Source organism: Balaenoptera musculus, chromosome 6 (assembly GCF_009873245.2).
Source record: "Balaenoptera musculus isolate JJ_BM4_2016_0621 chromosome 6, mBalMus1.pri.v3, whole genome shotgun sequence".
Lineage (NCBI taxonomy): Eukaryota > Metazoa > Chordata > Mammalia > Artiodactyla > Balaenopteridae > Balaenoptera > Balaenoptera musculus.
This window is the reverse complement of record NC_045790.1, coordinates 9,878,515-9,896,767: the sequence shown is the minus strand read 5'-3', so window position 1 is coordinate 9,896,767 and position 18,253 is coordinate 9,878,515. Positions and strand designations below refer to the sequence as shown.

The 18,253-nt window shown below is 41.6% G+C and overlaps 1 protein-coding gene and 1 pseudogene across 2 annotated transcripts in view; one reads left to right on the top strand and one right to left on the bottom strand.

The window, feature by feature from the left end:
- The window catches only part of INTS9 (integrator complex subunit 9), a 109,742-nt gene that overhangs the window by 32,260 nt on the left and 59,229 nt on the right, over positions 1-18,253 (bottom strand). For both annotated transcript variants that reach the window (XM_036856285.1, XM_036856284.1), the window contains exons 7-8: positions 13,863-13,983; positions 12,615-12,749 (exon numbers count right to left, since the gene is read on the bottom strand). In XM_036856285.1, coding sequence (XP_036712180.1) covers positions 12,615-12,749; positions 13,863-13,983 — 256 coding nt within the window. The remainder of the gene's footprint in view (positions 1-12,614; positions 12,750-13,862; positions 13,984-18,253) is intronic.
- LOC118897250 lies at positions 176-16,469 on the top strand (annotated as a pseudogene).

The following is an 18,253-nucleotide window of genomic DNA, read 5'->3' as shown; positions in this document are numbered from 1 at the left end:
TTTGGTTTCACTGTACATAAATTTTACCTCAATGAAAAATAAGCACATTATCTTATATTTCTATAATGCTTTGCTCTTTTCAAAAGGCCATCTCACACATATCGTTGGTGGCCCTCAAACTTGAGCGTGCATCAGAATCACCTGGAGGTGGATCGCTGGGCCCCACCCCCAGAGCTTCTGATTCAGGTTTGAGGAGGGCCTGAAAATCTGCATTTCTAACAAGCTCCCAGGAGATGCTCCTGGTGCCGGTCTGGGGATCATGCCTTGAGAACCACTGCACTATACAATTTGGTTCTCAAAACAGCTCTGCCAAGTACATGAAATAGGGTACATTTTGAAAATACAGAAGTTGGGACTTAAAGAGCTGGGGTGCATTTCCCTAAGAGTCAGTGGCAGAGGAGCAAAGAAGCACACTGGATTAGGGACCAGAAATGTAAAGCCTCCTTCAATTCCATTACCAGCGCTGGACCTCAGCCAAGCCTCCGAGCTGGGTTTCTTATAAAATGGGCCTATTTCTTGACCCATCTCCCTTCAGTGGCTTCTGAGAGTCTCATGTGCTAATACACATGATCTTCCTGTAGCCTATGAAGTCCTATGGTGTACTATTGTGTGGTCCTTAGGATGTTTTATTTTTGAATTTAACTTTGTTTTCAGAGCATTTCAAGAAAATACTAATTACTTTTCCCAAATAAACCAGGATTAAAATTGGAAACAAAAATGAAGGCCCATGCAAAGATGTATTGTACAACATGGGGAATATAGCCAATATTTTGCAATAACTGTAAATAGAAAGTAACCTTTAAAAATTGTAAAAAAATTTAAAACAATTTAAAAAGTACTTAATAAGAGGAATAGAAAGGGAAAAAAATGACGGCCCATGGATTGAGATGCTGGAGAGCTCACCAACGTTTTCACTTTGTGACGCATCTTTTCCTCAGTTTTATTTAACATACTCACCAGAACACCAGAAGAAAAAAGCCAGAAACACCGTTTACTAAGAAGCCTTATCCCTCCTCTTTCTGTTCCACCCAGACTTCCCCCCAAAATTTCAAACAGCAGTTCAGCAAACACCTACCATCTGCATTGCTATCTCTGAGTATGCATGCCTTTTGATGTATCATCCTTTAGCATTTTATATACACATGGATATATGGGCTTCATTATTTTTTAAAATAACATGAGTGTGGTTATATAAGCTGCTTTATAACCTGAAAAATACTTCTTTGACACGAATAAAGGAAAAGTACAGTTGTGACAATTACACTGAGTAGCTTCTAATTCCTATTTGCACAGATACATAACAATGCGTGTAAGAGCTTTTCCTCTGCTCAGGCAGAACTGACCTATCTATTTGCACTTCTCCAACAAACATATATATATATATATATATATATATATATATATATGTACGTTCATTGTTTCCAGAGAAGGAGGAAAGGGGAAGTAAAGTACAGAGGTTTATAGCAGCTGATGTGTAATGAGCCTGGGAACGTTCATTGGGTGCACACACCAAGCAGAAGGAAACTGGAACGGTGACCAAAAGGACCAAGCTTCAGTGGATGGCATATTCAGCTTAAAAGCACAACAATTTTATAAGAATCTTATTAGAACAAGCCACTAATGATTCACAGGGCTGATGGGGGATTCAGAGGGCCTAGGAACCTCCTGAAATGGTACACACAATTCTGTGTGCCTGTATACATTTTTCCACAGATTTAATTAGATTGTCATTTGGGGCCATGACCCCCAAAAGGTTAATTAAGGACTATTGATCTAAACAAAGACTCAGTGGGGAGAAAACTCTGGCACTGAAAACATTATCATCTCTGAACCTCAGCCATTACCACTGCCTTCCTTTGAAAATTAAATGCCCATAATAAAAAACAAAGGCAGTACTACAACATGACTACCACCGAGCTGGACGCTGAGATACTTCATGATCAAGTCAGACTAGATGTTCATAGTTTTAGCCCTAAAACTTGGGAGACATTTCTTGTGGATTCCCAGGGCTACTATAAAAAAAGTAGTCTTAAAAGGCTTTTAGTGACACTCTCCAAACCAAGCTGACACCACCACCATCTCCATTTCACCACCAAAGGGCAAATGCATATATTACTGGTGTCAGTGGTCACTCGCTGAGTGCCTGAAGTGGGAACATTTTGTTTAAACACACAAAAACAGAAAATTCCACTGTGTCCAAGAATCAAATAAAAATACCTTACAAAGTTGACAGTCACAATCGAACCTGTGGAATAAAATTTTGAAAAAGCCTAGGTCCAAGGATGCTGTGGTCTTTGTGCTGGTCCTCTGCTGATTACTTTTTTTTATACATATGTATATATTTTTTAATTAAAAAATTTTTTTTAGCTGTGTTGGGTCTTTGTTGCTGTGCGTGGCTTTCTCTAAGTTACAGCGTGCGGGCTTCTCTTGCTGTGGAGCAGGGCTCTAGGCACGCAGGCTTCAGTAGTTGCGGCACTCGGGCCCTAGAGCGCACGGGCTTCAGTAGTTGTGGCGCGTGGGCTCTAGGGCATGCAGGCTTCAGTAGTTGTGGCTCGTGGGCTCTAGAGTGCAGGCTCAGTAGTTATGGCACACGGGCTTAGCTGCTCCACGGCATGTGGGATCTTCCCAGACCAGGGATCGAACCCGTGTCCCCTGCACTGGCAGGTGGATTCTTAACCACTGTGCCACCAGGGAAGTCCCCTCTGCTGATTAATTTTTACTGGACACTTTGCACAGGGCATGAGAAAAAGGAGATCCAGTTTCTAGGCCCTAGAAGCTTATGACCGAGTTGAAGAGAAAACAAGTATGTATAATCAAAAAGGAGGATTTTTCCAAAAGCCATAAAAAATGTAATTCAAGTTTCTTGAGTCTGCACTGAGTATCTAAGTGCCAGGATGAATGCAGACTAGAGGGCTGCCCTAGGCCAGGGGAGGTCACTTGTATATGGTTTTTTGGCAGATGAAGTTTTGGTTCTAATTTTCTTTCTCTCTTTGGCTAAGGAACTTATTAAGACCCAATTTCAGGCGGACTTTGGAATGGCTGAGTGGCTGAGTGACACCCCTCCCCCCCAAACCCCCCCCCGACCAAGACGTCCCTCCTACATGTGCCCTCATGGCCTCCAAGACTCACTATCCCAGCACCGACCACACTGAATTGTAATCGCCTGTTTACCTGTCTGTGTCCCCCATGGGACTATGAAGCTCCCTGAGAGCAAGGACTCTGTATCCTTACTTCCTGGCAAGATGCCTGGCACACAGCAAATAGTAAATAAACATTCATTGAATAAATGAACACATGAAAAGAACATGCATTCTGGTAAGCAAAGTGAGAACATTCCATGCTAGGAAATAGGCACTACAAGTCAGGAACATGAGATAAGCATGTCAACAGTGGGAGGAGGGCCAGGGAGGGCAGAGGGCAGGGGAAGGCAGCCTGTAGATGCCAAACGGATTTATTTGACAAAAGAAATTAGGAAAAAGAGAGAAAGTATTATTGGTTAAGGGCCTAAAAGGTCAGAATCGTGAAGACTGATAGGCTAGGCAATAAGGAGTCAATGGTCTGAAGCCGGAGGATGACATTTTTTAACAATAAACACAGACAATAGCTGAAGGAAGGGGGGTGAGACCAAACAGATGGAGAACACTTTGAAGGCAGCCCAGACAGACATAAAGGGAAAAAAATTACAATTTCATGGCATTTGAGGAGCTGGAAGAAGCAGATCTACACATCATACAAAACAATTAACAGACTTTGGGGAATGGATTGGACATACAGGACAAGGGAGAAAGCAGACTTTAACATGCTCCAAAATCTGAAGCCAGAAATGCAGTCAAAGGGAAATTTGGATGCAGTGATTTAAAAGAATAAGGAGGCAATAATAAGTCCAGCGTCGACAAGCTGCAGGTGTTCTGAGGATAGGGAAATGATTTAATCTGAGCTTAAAGATAAAACAGTGGCATGTGATGTATATGGAGATCTGCTAGGTACCTTCATCAAAGTACTTAACAGAAATGTCAGTTCATTTGGAGTGAGGAAAAGAGAAGTGGGTGTAGGGCCAAGGCTGGAGGGAGACTGTAAGGAACGTGGGAGAGGGGCAAAGACAAGAGAAGTACAAAAGGCAGTGAAGAGCTTCCTACCTGTAAAACTCAGGGGTTTGGGAAAGATTAAGTTTATGGTGCATTCACCCTGTAACACGGCAAAAGATCAGGTAGAGCAAGAAGAGGAATACCACAACAACAAAAAGATTGCTACAGAAGCCTAGACTAAAAAGAATGTCAACAAGAGACTGATGAATGGTGCAGCTGTGAGATGCTGTGGAAAATAGAAAAAGTAAGTTTGACCAGAAACTGATCACTGTTGAGCTAGAGATGTGAAATAAATCCAGGAGGTAAAAGACGAGAAAGTCATGTTCACAGACTGAGTTGAACAAGGTGAACAGGAGAAATCTCATCCTGGTTAAGACAGAGACTATGGCAGCAGGTGATGAGACAGTCTTCTGAAAGCCTTTTTCCATATTAAAACCCCTCTGATTTGCTTAAAGGCAGAAAAGGAGGAATCAGTGAAAAAGTTAATGACCCAATGACCTACGCTTCTTTGATGAGAGAAAGTAGGAAATATATTTGGAATCATGAAGCATATCGTACCCAGCCTTCTAAGGCCAATTAAAAGCCCACTCTTCGGGCTTCCCTGGTGGCGCGGTGGTTGGGAGTCTGCCTGCTAATGCAGGGGACGCGGGTTCGAGCCCTGGTCTGGGAGGATCCCGCATGCCGCGGAGTGGCTGGGCCCGTGAGCCACAGTTGCTGAGCCTGCGCATCTGGAGCCTGTGCTCCGCAACGAGAGAGGCCGCGATGATGAGAGGCCTGCGCACCGCGATGAGGAGTGGTCCCCACATGCCGCAGCTAGAGAAAGCCCTCGCACAGAAACGAAGACCCAACACAGCCATAAATAAAAATAAATAAATAAATAAAATTAAAAAAAAAAAGTGAGCAAAGGGAAATCAAGCAAGACTAAATTATAAAAAAAAAAAAAAGCCCACTCTTCCAAGAGGTCTCCTAATCCCCAACAGGAAGGGGTGCACCTCACTTCTGAATCCCATAGCACTTCACTGGATTTCTAATCTGAAAGGATCAATCACTTGTACCCTGGAGAAAAGTCCTGTGTGCACTCATCTTCTTTCTCTATGATAACTTGTGTAAATCCAGCACCTACCCATCTCTGTTCCCCTTACAGCCTAGCACATTTCACTGCCCAAAGCAGGGGTTTAGGAAATACAACAGACTAGATGACAGAAGGAAGGAATGAATAAACAAATGAATGCACGTAAGTAGCATATATTACTTTTGAGAGAAGGAAATACTCTGCAGAGAGAAGCTGTCTGCCAGAGAAGAAACAAAACAGCAGGTGTGGAAAGAAACAGACAGGAGTCCAGCAAGTTGTTCAGTCTCTCCCTCCTCGCCTCATGGGATCTGCTTACTGAGCCCAATTCTCCAAACCAATCACAAACCGTGTGTAGCTCAGCTTCCTCACCGCTCCTGCCCCCAAATATATCAAGTTTAACTTTTACTGGTTGGTGCTACATTGCCAGTGAGGACAGAGCTTTGCTTCCTCAGGACCAACCTGAGGAGGCCGAGGCTTTGGGACAACTTGGGGCTGCGTCCATGGACAGGAACAAGCTTCCTGCCCACAACCCTGGCAGCTGAGGAAGGAACTGTATGCTGCGGTTTGTCCCAGACATTTTTCCTAAATAACATTTCGGGGACATGGCTGTGTCCTTTACCCAGGAAGAGTGGGCCCTTCGTGGACATATCCCAGGGACAGCTGTGCAGCGATGTGATGCTGGAGAATGTCAGTCATCTGGTCTCCATAGAGTGAGTGAGGCCCAGAGAAGTGATAGTTTTCAGGTTGCCCCCTCTTGAAGGGTCAACACTCAGCCCAGGCCTGGCTCTCACGCAGTGGGCTCTGATGCTACAGAAGAGAGTGCAGAATTGAAGCCCAGGTTATCAGGGGAGCAAAGGAAGCCTCAACCACCTACATTGACATGAGTTTTGTGGATGCGGGACAATGTCTCTGTGTTGACCTCCATCCCCAGCTCTGCTCTGTGCATGAGGGTAACCATGTGATTTTAACCCCCCCGTTCTGTACCAGGGTAAGTCTGACACTCCTAGAAAATCCCCAAGGACTGGACCTGACTGACTGTAAGACCCCCATGAAGCCAGGCCTGGAGGGAGAAGTAGCAGCCTACCTCCATCAGAAGACTAAGGACTAGCTGAAAGATGCTACCAGGTACATCCACGTGAAGATTTGGAGCAAGTCGCTGATTCATTACAATGAAATAAAATATAGAAGAAAGACCAAAAAGCCAAAAAAGCCGTTTACTGCAGAGCATCTAGATTAAAGAATTGCATAAACAATAACAAAACATTTGGGGAATTCAGAGGGAAGAAGAAAAATATAAGAAACAAAACAGAGCAAAACAAACCTACCCAAGCAACTGCCTGAGCTCTAAAAACCTGATTCAAGGACTCCAAATTTAAGATACTTTCTTTAGATTTAAGGGAAGAATCTACATTTATTACTGCCAAAGTCTTTAAGACCTCAGGAAAACAAACCAGGAGGAGTATCTCCCTGAACTCCAAAGGGAGAAGGATCAGGAAGGCGAGACAGAGTAAATATGGGCAGTGTGGGGTAGAAGAAAACGTTCTCTCAGGCCAGCTACCAGCCTCCTCCAACCCCAAGGGCAAGAAGGAATTCCCACTGTGAACATCAGAAGCTTCAGCGAATTGATTGGGTAGAAATTCTCAATTAATTAAAAAAAAATTTATTTCTTACAAAAAAGGTTCTTTCCAAAGTTCTAAGTCAGGGATTCTTAACCTGATGAATAACAATGGGTTTCTGAGGACTCTATAAAGTCACGGTCTCCAGAAAATAAATGTAAAATCTTGTATAGGTGTGCAGATTAAAAAAAAAAAAAAAGTTCTCATCAAATTCTTACCACCAGGCTTTTGGGTCCATGACCCACAGAATGTTAAGAACCACTGCTCTAAGGCAGACGTTCCCAAATGGAGAGAAGTTTCCTGCTCTCAAAACATCTCTAGCCTCATTCTTCCTGATAGCCACGACCCATCTACTAAGATGTTCTTAGTAGTTCATGGCCTCATAAGGTTTACCTCTTGGTGAACATTCCTCAAGTATTCTTGAAAAATGAAGAGTAAATCTCGAAGGCTTATGAGATTTATGGGAAATAAGGTTGGGATGAAAGAAAAAACGAACAAAGTTCACTGTTGTCTAAATATGCGATATATTCACCACCCTATGTATATTTTAAATAACCTGGGACTAAATTTCTAGACACTACTGACAATGGTGGGCAGGGGGGAAAGGTGGGAGGCTCTGGAGGGAGAGATACAGACAGTGATAAGATACTCACAGGAAGGACAAATGAAGGAATAACCCGGAAGAATAAAAATAAAATATATACGGATAACTAACAAGAATCTACTGTATAGCACAAGGAACTCTACTCAATATTATGTAACAACCTAAATGGGAAAAGAATTTGAAGAAGAATAGATACATGTATACGTATAACTGAATCACTTTGCTGTCCACCTGAAACTGATACAACATTTTTAAATCAACTCTACTCCAATATAAAATAAAAAGTTAAAAGATATATATGTCTTCAAACTTGCAGAAAGAAATTTAGCCTTCTAAAAGAAGGCAAGAAAACATGGGGAAAAGAATGAAGTAAACTAAAAAAACATGAAGATGGCAAAAATAAGCCCCCAATACAATGGTGATTATAAGAAACATAAACGGTTTCACTAATCAAAGAGACTCTCTAGATTGAAAAAGGAAAAAAAAAAAAAAATCCCTTACTATGTTGTCTACAAGGGATTCAGTAGAAAAGGACACAGAAAGAGTGGGAAAAAAAAAAAAAAAAAAAGGAATGAAAAACACTAGCAGGCAAGTATGGAAGGGGAAAAAGTCTCCTGGCTTTTAATGCAGTTTTGATCGAGAAAAAAAAAGAAAACATCCTGATAGAAGGAATAATTGATCAATAAGACACAATGATCACATGAACATATATACCCCTGAGTATACACAGCTTAAAAATATAAAAAGCAATAATCAGTAAAACTATAAGGAGAAATAGATAAATCAACAAATAACACATCCTTTTCAGAAACTGGTAGCTAAGGAAAGATAGGAGACTTAAAAACACAACAGACTCAAATGAATAAATACATACAGAAAAAATTTTCACTCAGCACTGAATACACAGTCTTTTCCAACATATGTTGAACATTTACCAAAAAGGATTGTGTTTCAAAGTAAGCCTAAACAAATTTCAAAGAATCAGTATACTCTTATTATAATGTAAAAGAAAATTAGAAAAGAATCTTGAAATGTAAGTATAACATGACAAAAGTCTTGTCTAATGCTAAGTCTAACCATACTGGGATAGACTAGAAACAAACAAAAGTATACTATAAAATAACCTTTGGTTATTTAAATCAGGAACATTAAGAAGGAAATTATGATATACTTAGATATGAATGACAAAGCACTTCATATCAACATTTAACAGTTAAATGATACTGAGAGAAACTGACAGCTTTAAATATACTTATTGGAGAGCAAAGAAAGACTGAAACAAATGAGCTAAGTATTAAAAGAAATGCAGGGCTTCCCTGGTGGCGCAGCAGTTGAGAGTCTGCCTGCCAATGCAGGGGACACGGGTTCGAGCCCTGGTTTGGGAAGATCCCACGTGCCGCGGAGCAGCTGGGCCCGTGAGCCACAATTACTGAGCCTGCGCGTCTGGAGCCTGTGCTCCGCAAGGAGAGGCCGCGATAGTGAGAGGACCGCGCACCGCGATGAAGAGTGGTCCCCGCTTGCCGCTTGCCACAACTAGAGAAAGCCCTCGCACAGAAACGAAGACCCAACACAGCCATAAATAAATAAATAAATAAATACTTTAAAAAAAAGTAAAAGTCTATTAATTTAAAAAAAAAAAAAAAAGAAATGCAGCAAGGTACACCCAAGGAAGGAAATAATAAAGGGCAGAACAGAGAATAGAAATACAACAAAAACCACTGAAAGCAAAAATTTTTCTTTGAAGAAAATCAGTAATGTAGGCAAACCTCTGGCAAGTCTGAACAAGGGGTGGGGGGAAAAAAGACATAATGAAAAAAAATTTGGGATGAAAATTGAATTACACAGAAGTTTAAAATATAAATTGTAGACATATAATTCCATGTGTATGATTTTTGAAAACCTAGGAAAAATGGACAAATTTCTGAAAAATTGGCATACCTTTGACCCAGAAAATATAATTCAATAGCTATGAAAAAAATTAAAATGGTAATCCCACACTTAGACAATTTTATGGGGAATCTGACTTTCAAGAGAAGATAATCCCTATCTTGTAAATTTCTGGCCATCAGAAAAAGAGGGAAAGGTGCCCAAATCATCTGATGAGACTAATGTACCTTGATTCCAAACAAATGAAGATAGTACAAGAAAATAATGTATGGGTCCATTTTTCACTTATGGGTACAGATTATAAACTTCTATAAAATACTGACCAAATGATTCCAGGAAGGTATTTTAAAAAGAATAAATTATATGATCGAGTAAGATTTATCCCAGGAACGCAAGGACGGTAACATGTGAGAAAAGTTAACATTACAATTCACTACATTAATGGTCTCAATGAAAGAAATCACATGATTAACTCAGACTCAGAAAAAGTATTTGATAAAAATAACACCTATATCTGGTTTTAAAAAATCAGAAAATTAGGAACAGAGGAGAAACTCCTTAACCTGACAAATAAAGACATGTAAGCATCACATTTAATGAAGAGATTAGGAAAGCATTCCCTTTAAAATCAGATATAAAACAATGATGCTGCTATCATCACTTCTGTTTAACGTGGAACTAGAGAGCTTAGTTACAAGATGGGAAGAAGAAAAGATACAAGGATTGGAAGCTTAGTGACAAAACTGTTACTCCTTTGCAGATACTATCATCAACAGATAAATATCAGAATTACTATGAGAATTCACCATGGTTGCTGAATATTAGATTGGTTTAAGAAATTAATACTGAGACGGTGTGCTCAGTAAAGGCTAGTTCTCTTCCTTTTCCATTTGGGATGCTGTACTTTTTTTGGCCTCAATTCTCCAAACATTCTTATTCAAGACCATTTTTCTTCCTTCCACTGTTTCCCACAGCTCAGTCTTTAATCCTCAGCATGTTATATATTTAAAAAAATCTGATGGCTCTTCAATTTGTCTCCAGGCTTGCCTTCATATCCAACTTCCAGCTCTGCATTTCCATCTGTCCAATGTTCTCTCTAATTCCTATTCATCATACACACTACCCCCTTCTGAAACTAATGACCGTGGCCGCCTCCCCACCCCCACCAACTCCTCCTTGTCAACTGGATTAGCGTGATTATCATCATTCTCAGTGTCGTCCAGGCATAAAATCTTTGACTTGTATTTTTCCTTCCCTGAAGACAGCGGTTATTCAAGAAATGTTTGTTGAATTAAAGATCTGCCAATGTTTCTTTAACTTATCTTTCCATTCTTACTGTTACAGGCTTAATCCAAAGCCTCATTTCCATATGCTTATTAGATCAGTATAGCTGCCTGCCACATTCTTCCTAGGTCATGGGGTTCCATTACTAAAGCTGATCGGTGATTGGCCCTTTTCTATAAAGTTGAAAAGTATAACTGCCATGATAGGGTGTAATCAGCCACAAACAACCCATGAAGCAAATGGGTGTGACTGTATTCCAACAAAACATTATTTACCAGAACAGGTGGTCTGCTGACCTCTGAAGTAAAATATCAAGTTTTTTCAAACCAAACCTTTCCTCATCCCTGCTAATTCAATATAGAATCCAATTATCTGGGTAAAAGAAAATCTAATTTCTTTCTTTTTTACATACAATAGTGGTTGCCAGCTAGAAATTAAAATTAATTACTTAGGTATGCTGCTCATTACTTTCAAGACCTTATTTTCCCTTTAAATTTACAGACCTTGTAAGTATAATTTACTGGAAATTACATCAATAGTATCGTAAAGGCAGGACAAATCGGAAGAGTTGGCAGCCAAGTAATCTTTCTGTCGTTTATGGGAGAATATATCAGGAATGATAGAAGCTGCCAATAAAAAATTTGATTCAATGAAGCAGATTAGGATGACATTGATGGGCTTTTGATTTCAATAAGTGGGAAAGGCCCAGAATTCTGCTAGCTATAGGAAAAAATAGCCACTTGTCCCCTCTAGACCTTGAAATGAAACTTGATTATAAAAAAGGTACAAAAAAAATGCAGAGTGGCAGCTCAGAAGAATCCTACTGTTCTAGACTTACAGCAGTCATTCTTTTTCCTATGTTAAAATGGGACATGGACTCCTCCTAGTTATCTATCCATCCATCCATCCACCCATCCACCGGCTAACTAACAATATCTAACTAACAATATCTAATCTCCCTTGCCCTCTTTTACAAACATGGAAAGAACCAAGATTTATGAAATGAACAATAAATTCTTTACAAATACCTAACATGGAATAACTAACATTTATAACAATATTTATGCACTTAGGTGCTTGCCAATGTGACTGATAATGAATGACTACCTTAAAACTTTCCAATAGCTTCAGTCTATACATTCAAATAAAATCCAAATTTCTCATCATGGCCTACAAAGTCCTACATGGCCTGGTGTCTGCTAACCTCTTGGACATGTCCTGATCATACTTAGTATGCTGCAATCACAATGGTCTCCTCTGCTCTGCAGACATGCCCAGCTTGTTCTGGTGTTAGGAGCCCTTCATCTGCCATGTCCCTGTAATGCTTTGTCCACAGCTTTACATGCCTCATTTCTCCAGGTCTCAGTTCCAATGAGACTGTCCCTAGAAGCTTCCTCTGACCATCCAATTTAAACTAGTCTCCATCACTCTCTATATAACTCTGCTTTGTTGTTTTCAGTACTTGTGTCAGAATCTGGAATTACTTTGCTCATTTATTTTCAGCATACCATTCTCTCTCTATACATCAATGAAGGCAGATTCATGAGAAGGGACTTTGTCTGCGGGTCACCACTGAATCTCTAATACCTAGATGAGTGCTTGACACATAGTAGGCCCTTAGTAAATATTAAGTAATTAATATTTGTTGAGTAAACAAGTGATCGCCTCTGTTACACTCATCAGGCTCTGGTTATTGGAAGTGTTGGGAAATCTCTAAATCCTAGAGGTGACCTAAAGGCAGCAGGATCTTACAGAGGAACTATGGACATGAATACTCTAACTTTGATAAAGAGGAGGACGTAAAGTTTCAGGTAAGCAAGATGAATAGGCTCTACAGATCTGCTATACAACATCGCACTTATAGTCAACAATCATGTATTGTACAGTTACACATTTATTATGAGGGTATATCTTATGTTAAGTGTTCTTACCACAATAAAAAAAAAGAGTGTTTGTAGAAACTGAAATTAGGAAGATTTAAAAACAGCTGATGGTACTTTGGACACATTCTGAATTTAGGGTAAATAACCAAAAAGCTGAGCTGTTAAAAGAGAATTTAGAATTACCTGGGGGTGTGTGGTAAGCAAGGAGGATCCAGAGACGTAAGACACTTTCTCATAATGGGATTGGATAATCCAGTTGGAGCTTCCAAGGGCATAGCCAGAGCTTAAAGGAGTCACCTGGACTGCACCAAAAAGCTCCTACAAAAGAACCACAATAAGAATGTGTGATGAGCATTCAGCAGTACAGTCATGCCAGATAAGTTCGCAGGGAAAAATAACAGAAACATTCTTCTCCACTTAGAAACTATTTTCAAGTGAACCAGAAAGTTTAAAGTAAAACAGAAAAATGATGGAGACCATGTGGGAGACACATCTGACAGTCTTTACTTGTCACATCTCTGAGAGATTCAGTCTATCCACATGGCACCAGGCCCCTAGGCCTCACTCATTAAAAGGCAGAGATGCTATATTATGAAATAGACCGAAGAGACAAATACTTCGGTTTTCTTCTTCTTCTTTTTTTTCTTCCCTTTTCAGGTTAGTAATTAATATCTTGGTTGTTCTGTACTGAGTGGCTCTGGGCACAAGTTAACAGGAATGGGAACCCTTATCATGATCAGGTCAGAGCTCAAAAGTTATACTTGCCAAATTATTTCTTGATCTCTTTTATTCTATCTGTTTCCTATTTCACTAGTCCAAAATCTGTAAAGTGGTGTCACTGTTCTAAAGTAAACAGGATGAGATGCCTTTCTCCTGACTCATTACATGCTAGCTAGTGATGGAGAATGTAAGGGTTAGGAAAGAGTGCCAATAAGAACCTGGAAAAGATGGAGGAAAACAACAGATGTTCTATCTTTTCACTATGTACTAGTACAAGATTTGTAGTGACTGAGTGGCTTAAAAAAGGGAACTAGGGACTTCCCTGGTGGCGCAGTGGTTAAGAATCCGCCTGCCAATGCAGGGGACATGGGTTTGAGCCCTGGTCCGGGAAGATCCCACATGCCATGGAACAACTAAGCCCGTGCGCCACAACTACTGAGCCTGCGCTCTAGAGCCCCCGAGCCACAACTACTGAAGCCTGCACTCCTAGAGCCTGTGCTCCGCAACAAGAGAAGCCACCGCACGAAGAGTAGCCCCTGCTCACCGCAACTAGAGAAAGCCCGTGCAGCAACAAAGACCCAACACAGCCAAAAAATAAATAAATTAAAAAAAAAAAGATACATTAAAAAAAGGCACTATAGGATCCTTCCAAAGAACAACAGTATGAATCGAAAGCATTCATCAGTCACTTAAAATCATATTAACACTCACAATTTTCTGAGAATATCCCACCAGCTGGATTTTACTAAGGGCAGAGTTCACCTCTTGCATTGTATAGCATCTTCTCCAGGTTGATACTTCTACTGCATCCTTGAGAGGAGAAGGCAGCAGCCTGCAAATGTATCATAAAGTCAGTTCTTATCTATAGAGGATTCTGTTCAAGTAATTTGTCCATTTAATCTAAGTTGTCCAAATTACTGGCATATCTGAATGTTCACAGGAATCTGTTATAATTGTTTTTATTTCTGTAAGGTCGGTAGTTCTCTCCCCTCTTTCATTTCTGACTCTAGTAATTGCAGTATTATCTCCTTTTTTTCTTGGTCAATCTACCTAAAGGTTTGTCAGTTCTGTTGATCTTTTCAAAGAATCAACTTTTGGTTTCATTGATTTTTCTCTATTGTTTTTCTATCCTCTATTTTGTTTATCCAGCATATGGCTGGGTCTTCTTTTTTGTCTTTTGTTTTTTTAAACCCATGTGATAATCTCTGTCATTTGATTGAATTGCTTAAGCCATTCACATTTAATGTTATTACTGATGTAGTTGGCTTATGTCTGCCAATTTAATTTTAGTTTTCTATATATCACATATCTTTTTTGTTCCTCTATTCCTCCCCTACTACTTTTTAAAAACAGTAAGTGAATATTTTCTGATATAGCCTCTTAATTCCTTTCATGATTTTTCACTTTTTTTTTTTTTTTTTAGTTATTTCCTTAGTGGTTGTTCTGGGGCTTATCATATACATCCTAATATAGAGCATTTCTGTATGACACCTCACATTGTCTTCCCTATTCACAAAGGTAAATGAAATAAACGTTACTCGTGGGCCTGCAAAGCTATAGAAAAGAACTGGCTTAAACACAACTGAGGCTTGGCAGAAAGAGGAAAATAAAACATATTTTGCAGGGAGGCGGGGCAGGGAGAGCAGCGGGGCCGGCGGGAGGATGCGCGGCACGCCCGGCAGACGCCGCAGGTCCCATGCCGCGCTGCGACCCCCGCGCCCCTGCCGCCTGCGCCCGCCCCTCGCGTCCTTAGCCGGTCCACCAAGTGATGCCCTCTGGGTGGCTGCGAAAGTCTGTCGGCTCCCGCTGAAGGGCAGTAGTGCCCCGGAGCCCCTGTGCCCCACTCCGGCCAGGAGCCTTCACGTAAATGGGTCCAGTCATGCCTCCCAGTGAGAAACCAGAAAGCTCAGGAATTAGTGTCTCCAGTGGGCTGAGTCAGTGTTACCGGGGCGGCGGTTTCTCCAAGGCCCTTCAGGAAGACGATGACCTCGACTTTTCTCTGCCTGACATCCGATTAGAAGAGGGGGCCATGGAAGATGAAGAGCTGACCAACCTGAACTGGCTGCATGAGAGCAAGAACCTGCTGAAGAGCTTTGGGGACTCAGTCCTGCAGAGCGTCAGCCCTGTCCAGGACCTGGACGATGACACGCCCCCATCCCCTGCCCACTCCGATATGCCCTACGATGCCGGGCAGAACCCCAACTGCAAGCCCCCCTACTCCTTCAGCTGCCTCATATTTACGGCCATCGAGGTCTCTCCAACCAAGCGCCTGCCGGGAAAGGATATCTACAACTGGATCTTGGAACATTTTCCGTTTTTTGCAAACACACCTACTGGGTGGAAAAACTCAGTGAGACATAACTTGTCCTTGAATAAGTGTTTTAAGAAAGTGGACAAAGAGAGGAGTCAAGAGTATTGGGAAAGGGTCATTGTGGTGCATAGACCCAGAGTATAGACAAAGTCTAATTCAGGCTTTGAAAAAGACACCTTATCACCCACACTGGAATGTGTTCAATACACCTCCCGCCTCTCCTCAGGCATAACAAAGCACATCAGGTCCACCTCTCTGGCCAGGCAGCACCTTCTTTAAGAGAAATGGAGCCCTTCTACAAGATCCTGACATTGATGCTGCCAGTGCCATGATGCTTCTGAATACTCCCCGACATACAAGCAGTTCCTCCAAGAGTGATACAAAATGGAACGTGGGTTCGGAGCCGAGGCCTCTTTCCTGGAGTCCGGCCGTTGCCAATCACTCCCACTGGAATGACAGCAGCCGTGAAGAATGGCCTCACCAGCTGCCGGAAGCGGACTGAGAGCGAGCCGTCCTGTGGCTCCCCGGTGGTCAGTGGAGACCCAAGGAGGATGACAACTACAGCAGTGCCAAGTCCTTCAGTGCCAGGAGCACCGTGCCCGCCAGCGACTCCGTCTCCTCCTCCTTGGCCAACGACCACTACGAGCTGGCCACCAAGGGGAGCCAGGATGTCAGTGAGGGCAGCTTCCAGAGCCACGAGAGCCACAGCGAGACGGAGGAGGATGACAGGAAACGCAGCCCGGAGGAGGCCAAGGATGCTCTGGGGGACAGCGGCTACGCGTCCCAGCACAAGAAGCGCCAGCACTTCGCCAAGGCGAGGAAGGTCCCCAGCGACATGCTGCCCCTCAAAGAGATGCACGGAAAAGCCCCCCGAGAGCGATGACGAGGAGATGAAAGAGGCGGCGGGGTCGATCCTGCACTTGGCGGGGATTAGGTCCTGTGTGAATAACATCACCAATCTGACGGCAAAGGGGCAGAAAGAACAAAAGGAAACCACGAAGAATTAAAAACAAGTCACTGATTTGTTTTGAACTTACGGCCATTTGGTTTCAGCATGTCAGGAGATCTCTAATGATTTGTGGCAATATCAGCAATTTATTATTATTATTTTTTTCTTTTTTGGTTTGGTTTTCTTTCTTTCTTTTTTTTTTAATTTGCCCCCCTCCTTTATTTTGGACCCTTAAGAATTTTATGTTTAAAGGAGACTGAAGCCACAGAACTCATATTGACACTCAGCTGTTTTACAAAAGCTTTTCATTATCTGAAGACAAACCCGAAAAAGCCAAAATTACCATTGTTTCCTCCAGCTTGTCAGAAACCCGCGGCTGAATCCACAGGGACAGCAACGATAATGCCACGGGGATACACATCTGGCACTTAGAAGGCACGTGTGCAAAGTAACCATCGATCAGGCCCAACCTTTAGGTTTAAAAGGTCAGGATGTGCACCCAGTTGGGTTCGCTGAGTGAATGCATATAAGGCAACTGAGGAGAAGGAAGGACCCTTGGTCCCCCTAGGAGCAGACCCAAGCTCGCAGCACTGGGCATCAAATTGTGCCAGGAAAACCCCTGACATTGCCCCAAGCATGCGATGCGGGGGTGGGGGGGCGGTCACCAGTCCTCTGTGCTTCTTAACTGTGAAGCCTAGTAGCGTCTTCTGGGGTGGACACTGGACCATTCATGTTCAACAGGTGTCAGTGACTCATGAGAAGAAACTGGGTCAGTTTTTAGTGATGTTGCTAATCACTGAATTCTGTTTTACATTAAATGAAGAGAAGGTTCCACAAGCCATAAGCCTGAAGGTTGGTCCTGCACATGCGTGTGCACACACACACACACACACACACGAGAGAGAAAGAGAGAGAGAGAGAGAGAGAGAAAAACTGATGCAAAAAACAAGCGTTGTCTTCTTAACTGCCCAAGTGAAAATCAAGTTCCAAGAAATTACAATAGCTGTTAATGAAGGAAATAGTGGTACAAATCTTTTTCTGTCTGTCAAAACCATTTGATCTAAGTGAAAACAAAACAAAACAAAAAGCTACAGAACCTGCCATTAGCATTGCAGTGTATTTTTAAAAGATGAAAGGCACATTGATGGACAAACTAAAGTAAAACATGGAAAAAAGAAAGGAAAAAAAATTCCTATACTGCCCTCAAAATGGAGTTTGCAATTAATGTCAGTCAGGATTCATCTTTGTGAAAATCAATGATTTCCACATTCAGCCAGTGTAGCCAGCAGAAATTTCTGATCCACGATGCATGGAATTGCTTTGAAAAAAGAAAAAAAAGCACAAAAACACACACTTTTTTAATTCAAAAATAAAGTTCTTTTAAGGTAAACAATGGTATTTAGCATGAAGCATGAATTATTTTCATGTAAATATAGAAAAGAGAAAAAAAACCATTTTGCAACCTTCCAGACCAGCATCAGGAGCATCCATTAAAGCAAACAAACAAAAACGTGTCATTAGAAAAACATGTTATCATTTGCTCGAACACAATCAAGAATAGGCCTGAAGAGTGACTTCTCTGAGATTCTCTGTACAGTACAGGTGAAGGGCCTTCCGGAGAACTGAACCTGTACATTAGCTCTGTGCTGTCTCCTAAACTATCACTGAACAACAGTAAAGGGCTTCTCACACACACACACACCACTTCAGACAGAGAGATGAGAGAAGAGAGAATAGCAACAGCATTTTCGAAAGTGCAAAGGAAAAAGACAAACGATAACTGACTTAGCAGACCCAGGAAACTTCAATTCAAGTGACTTAATTTATACTGCAAACCCACAA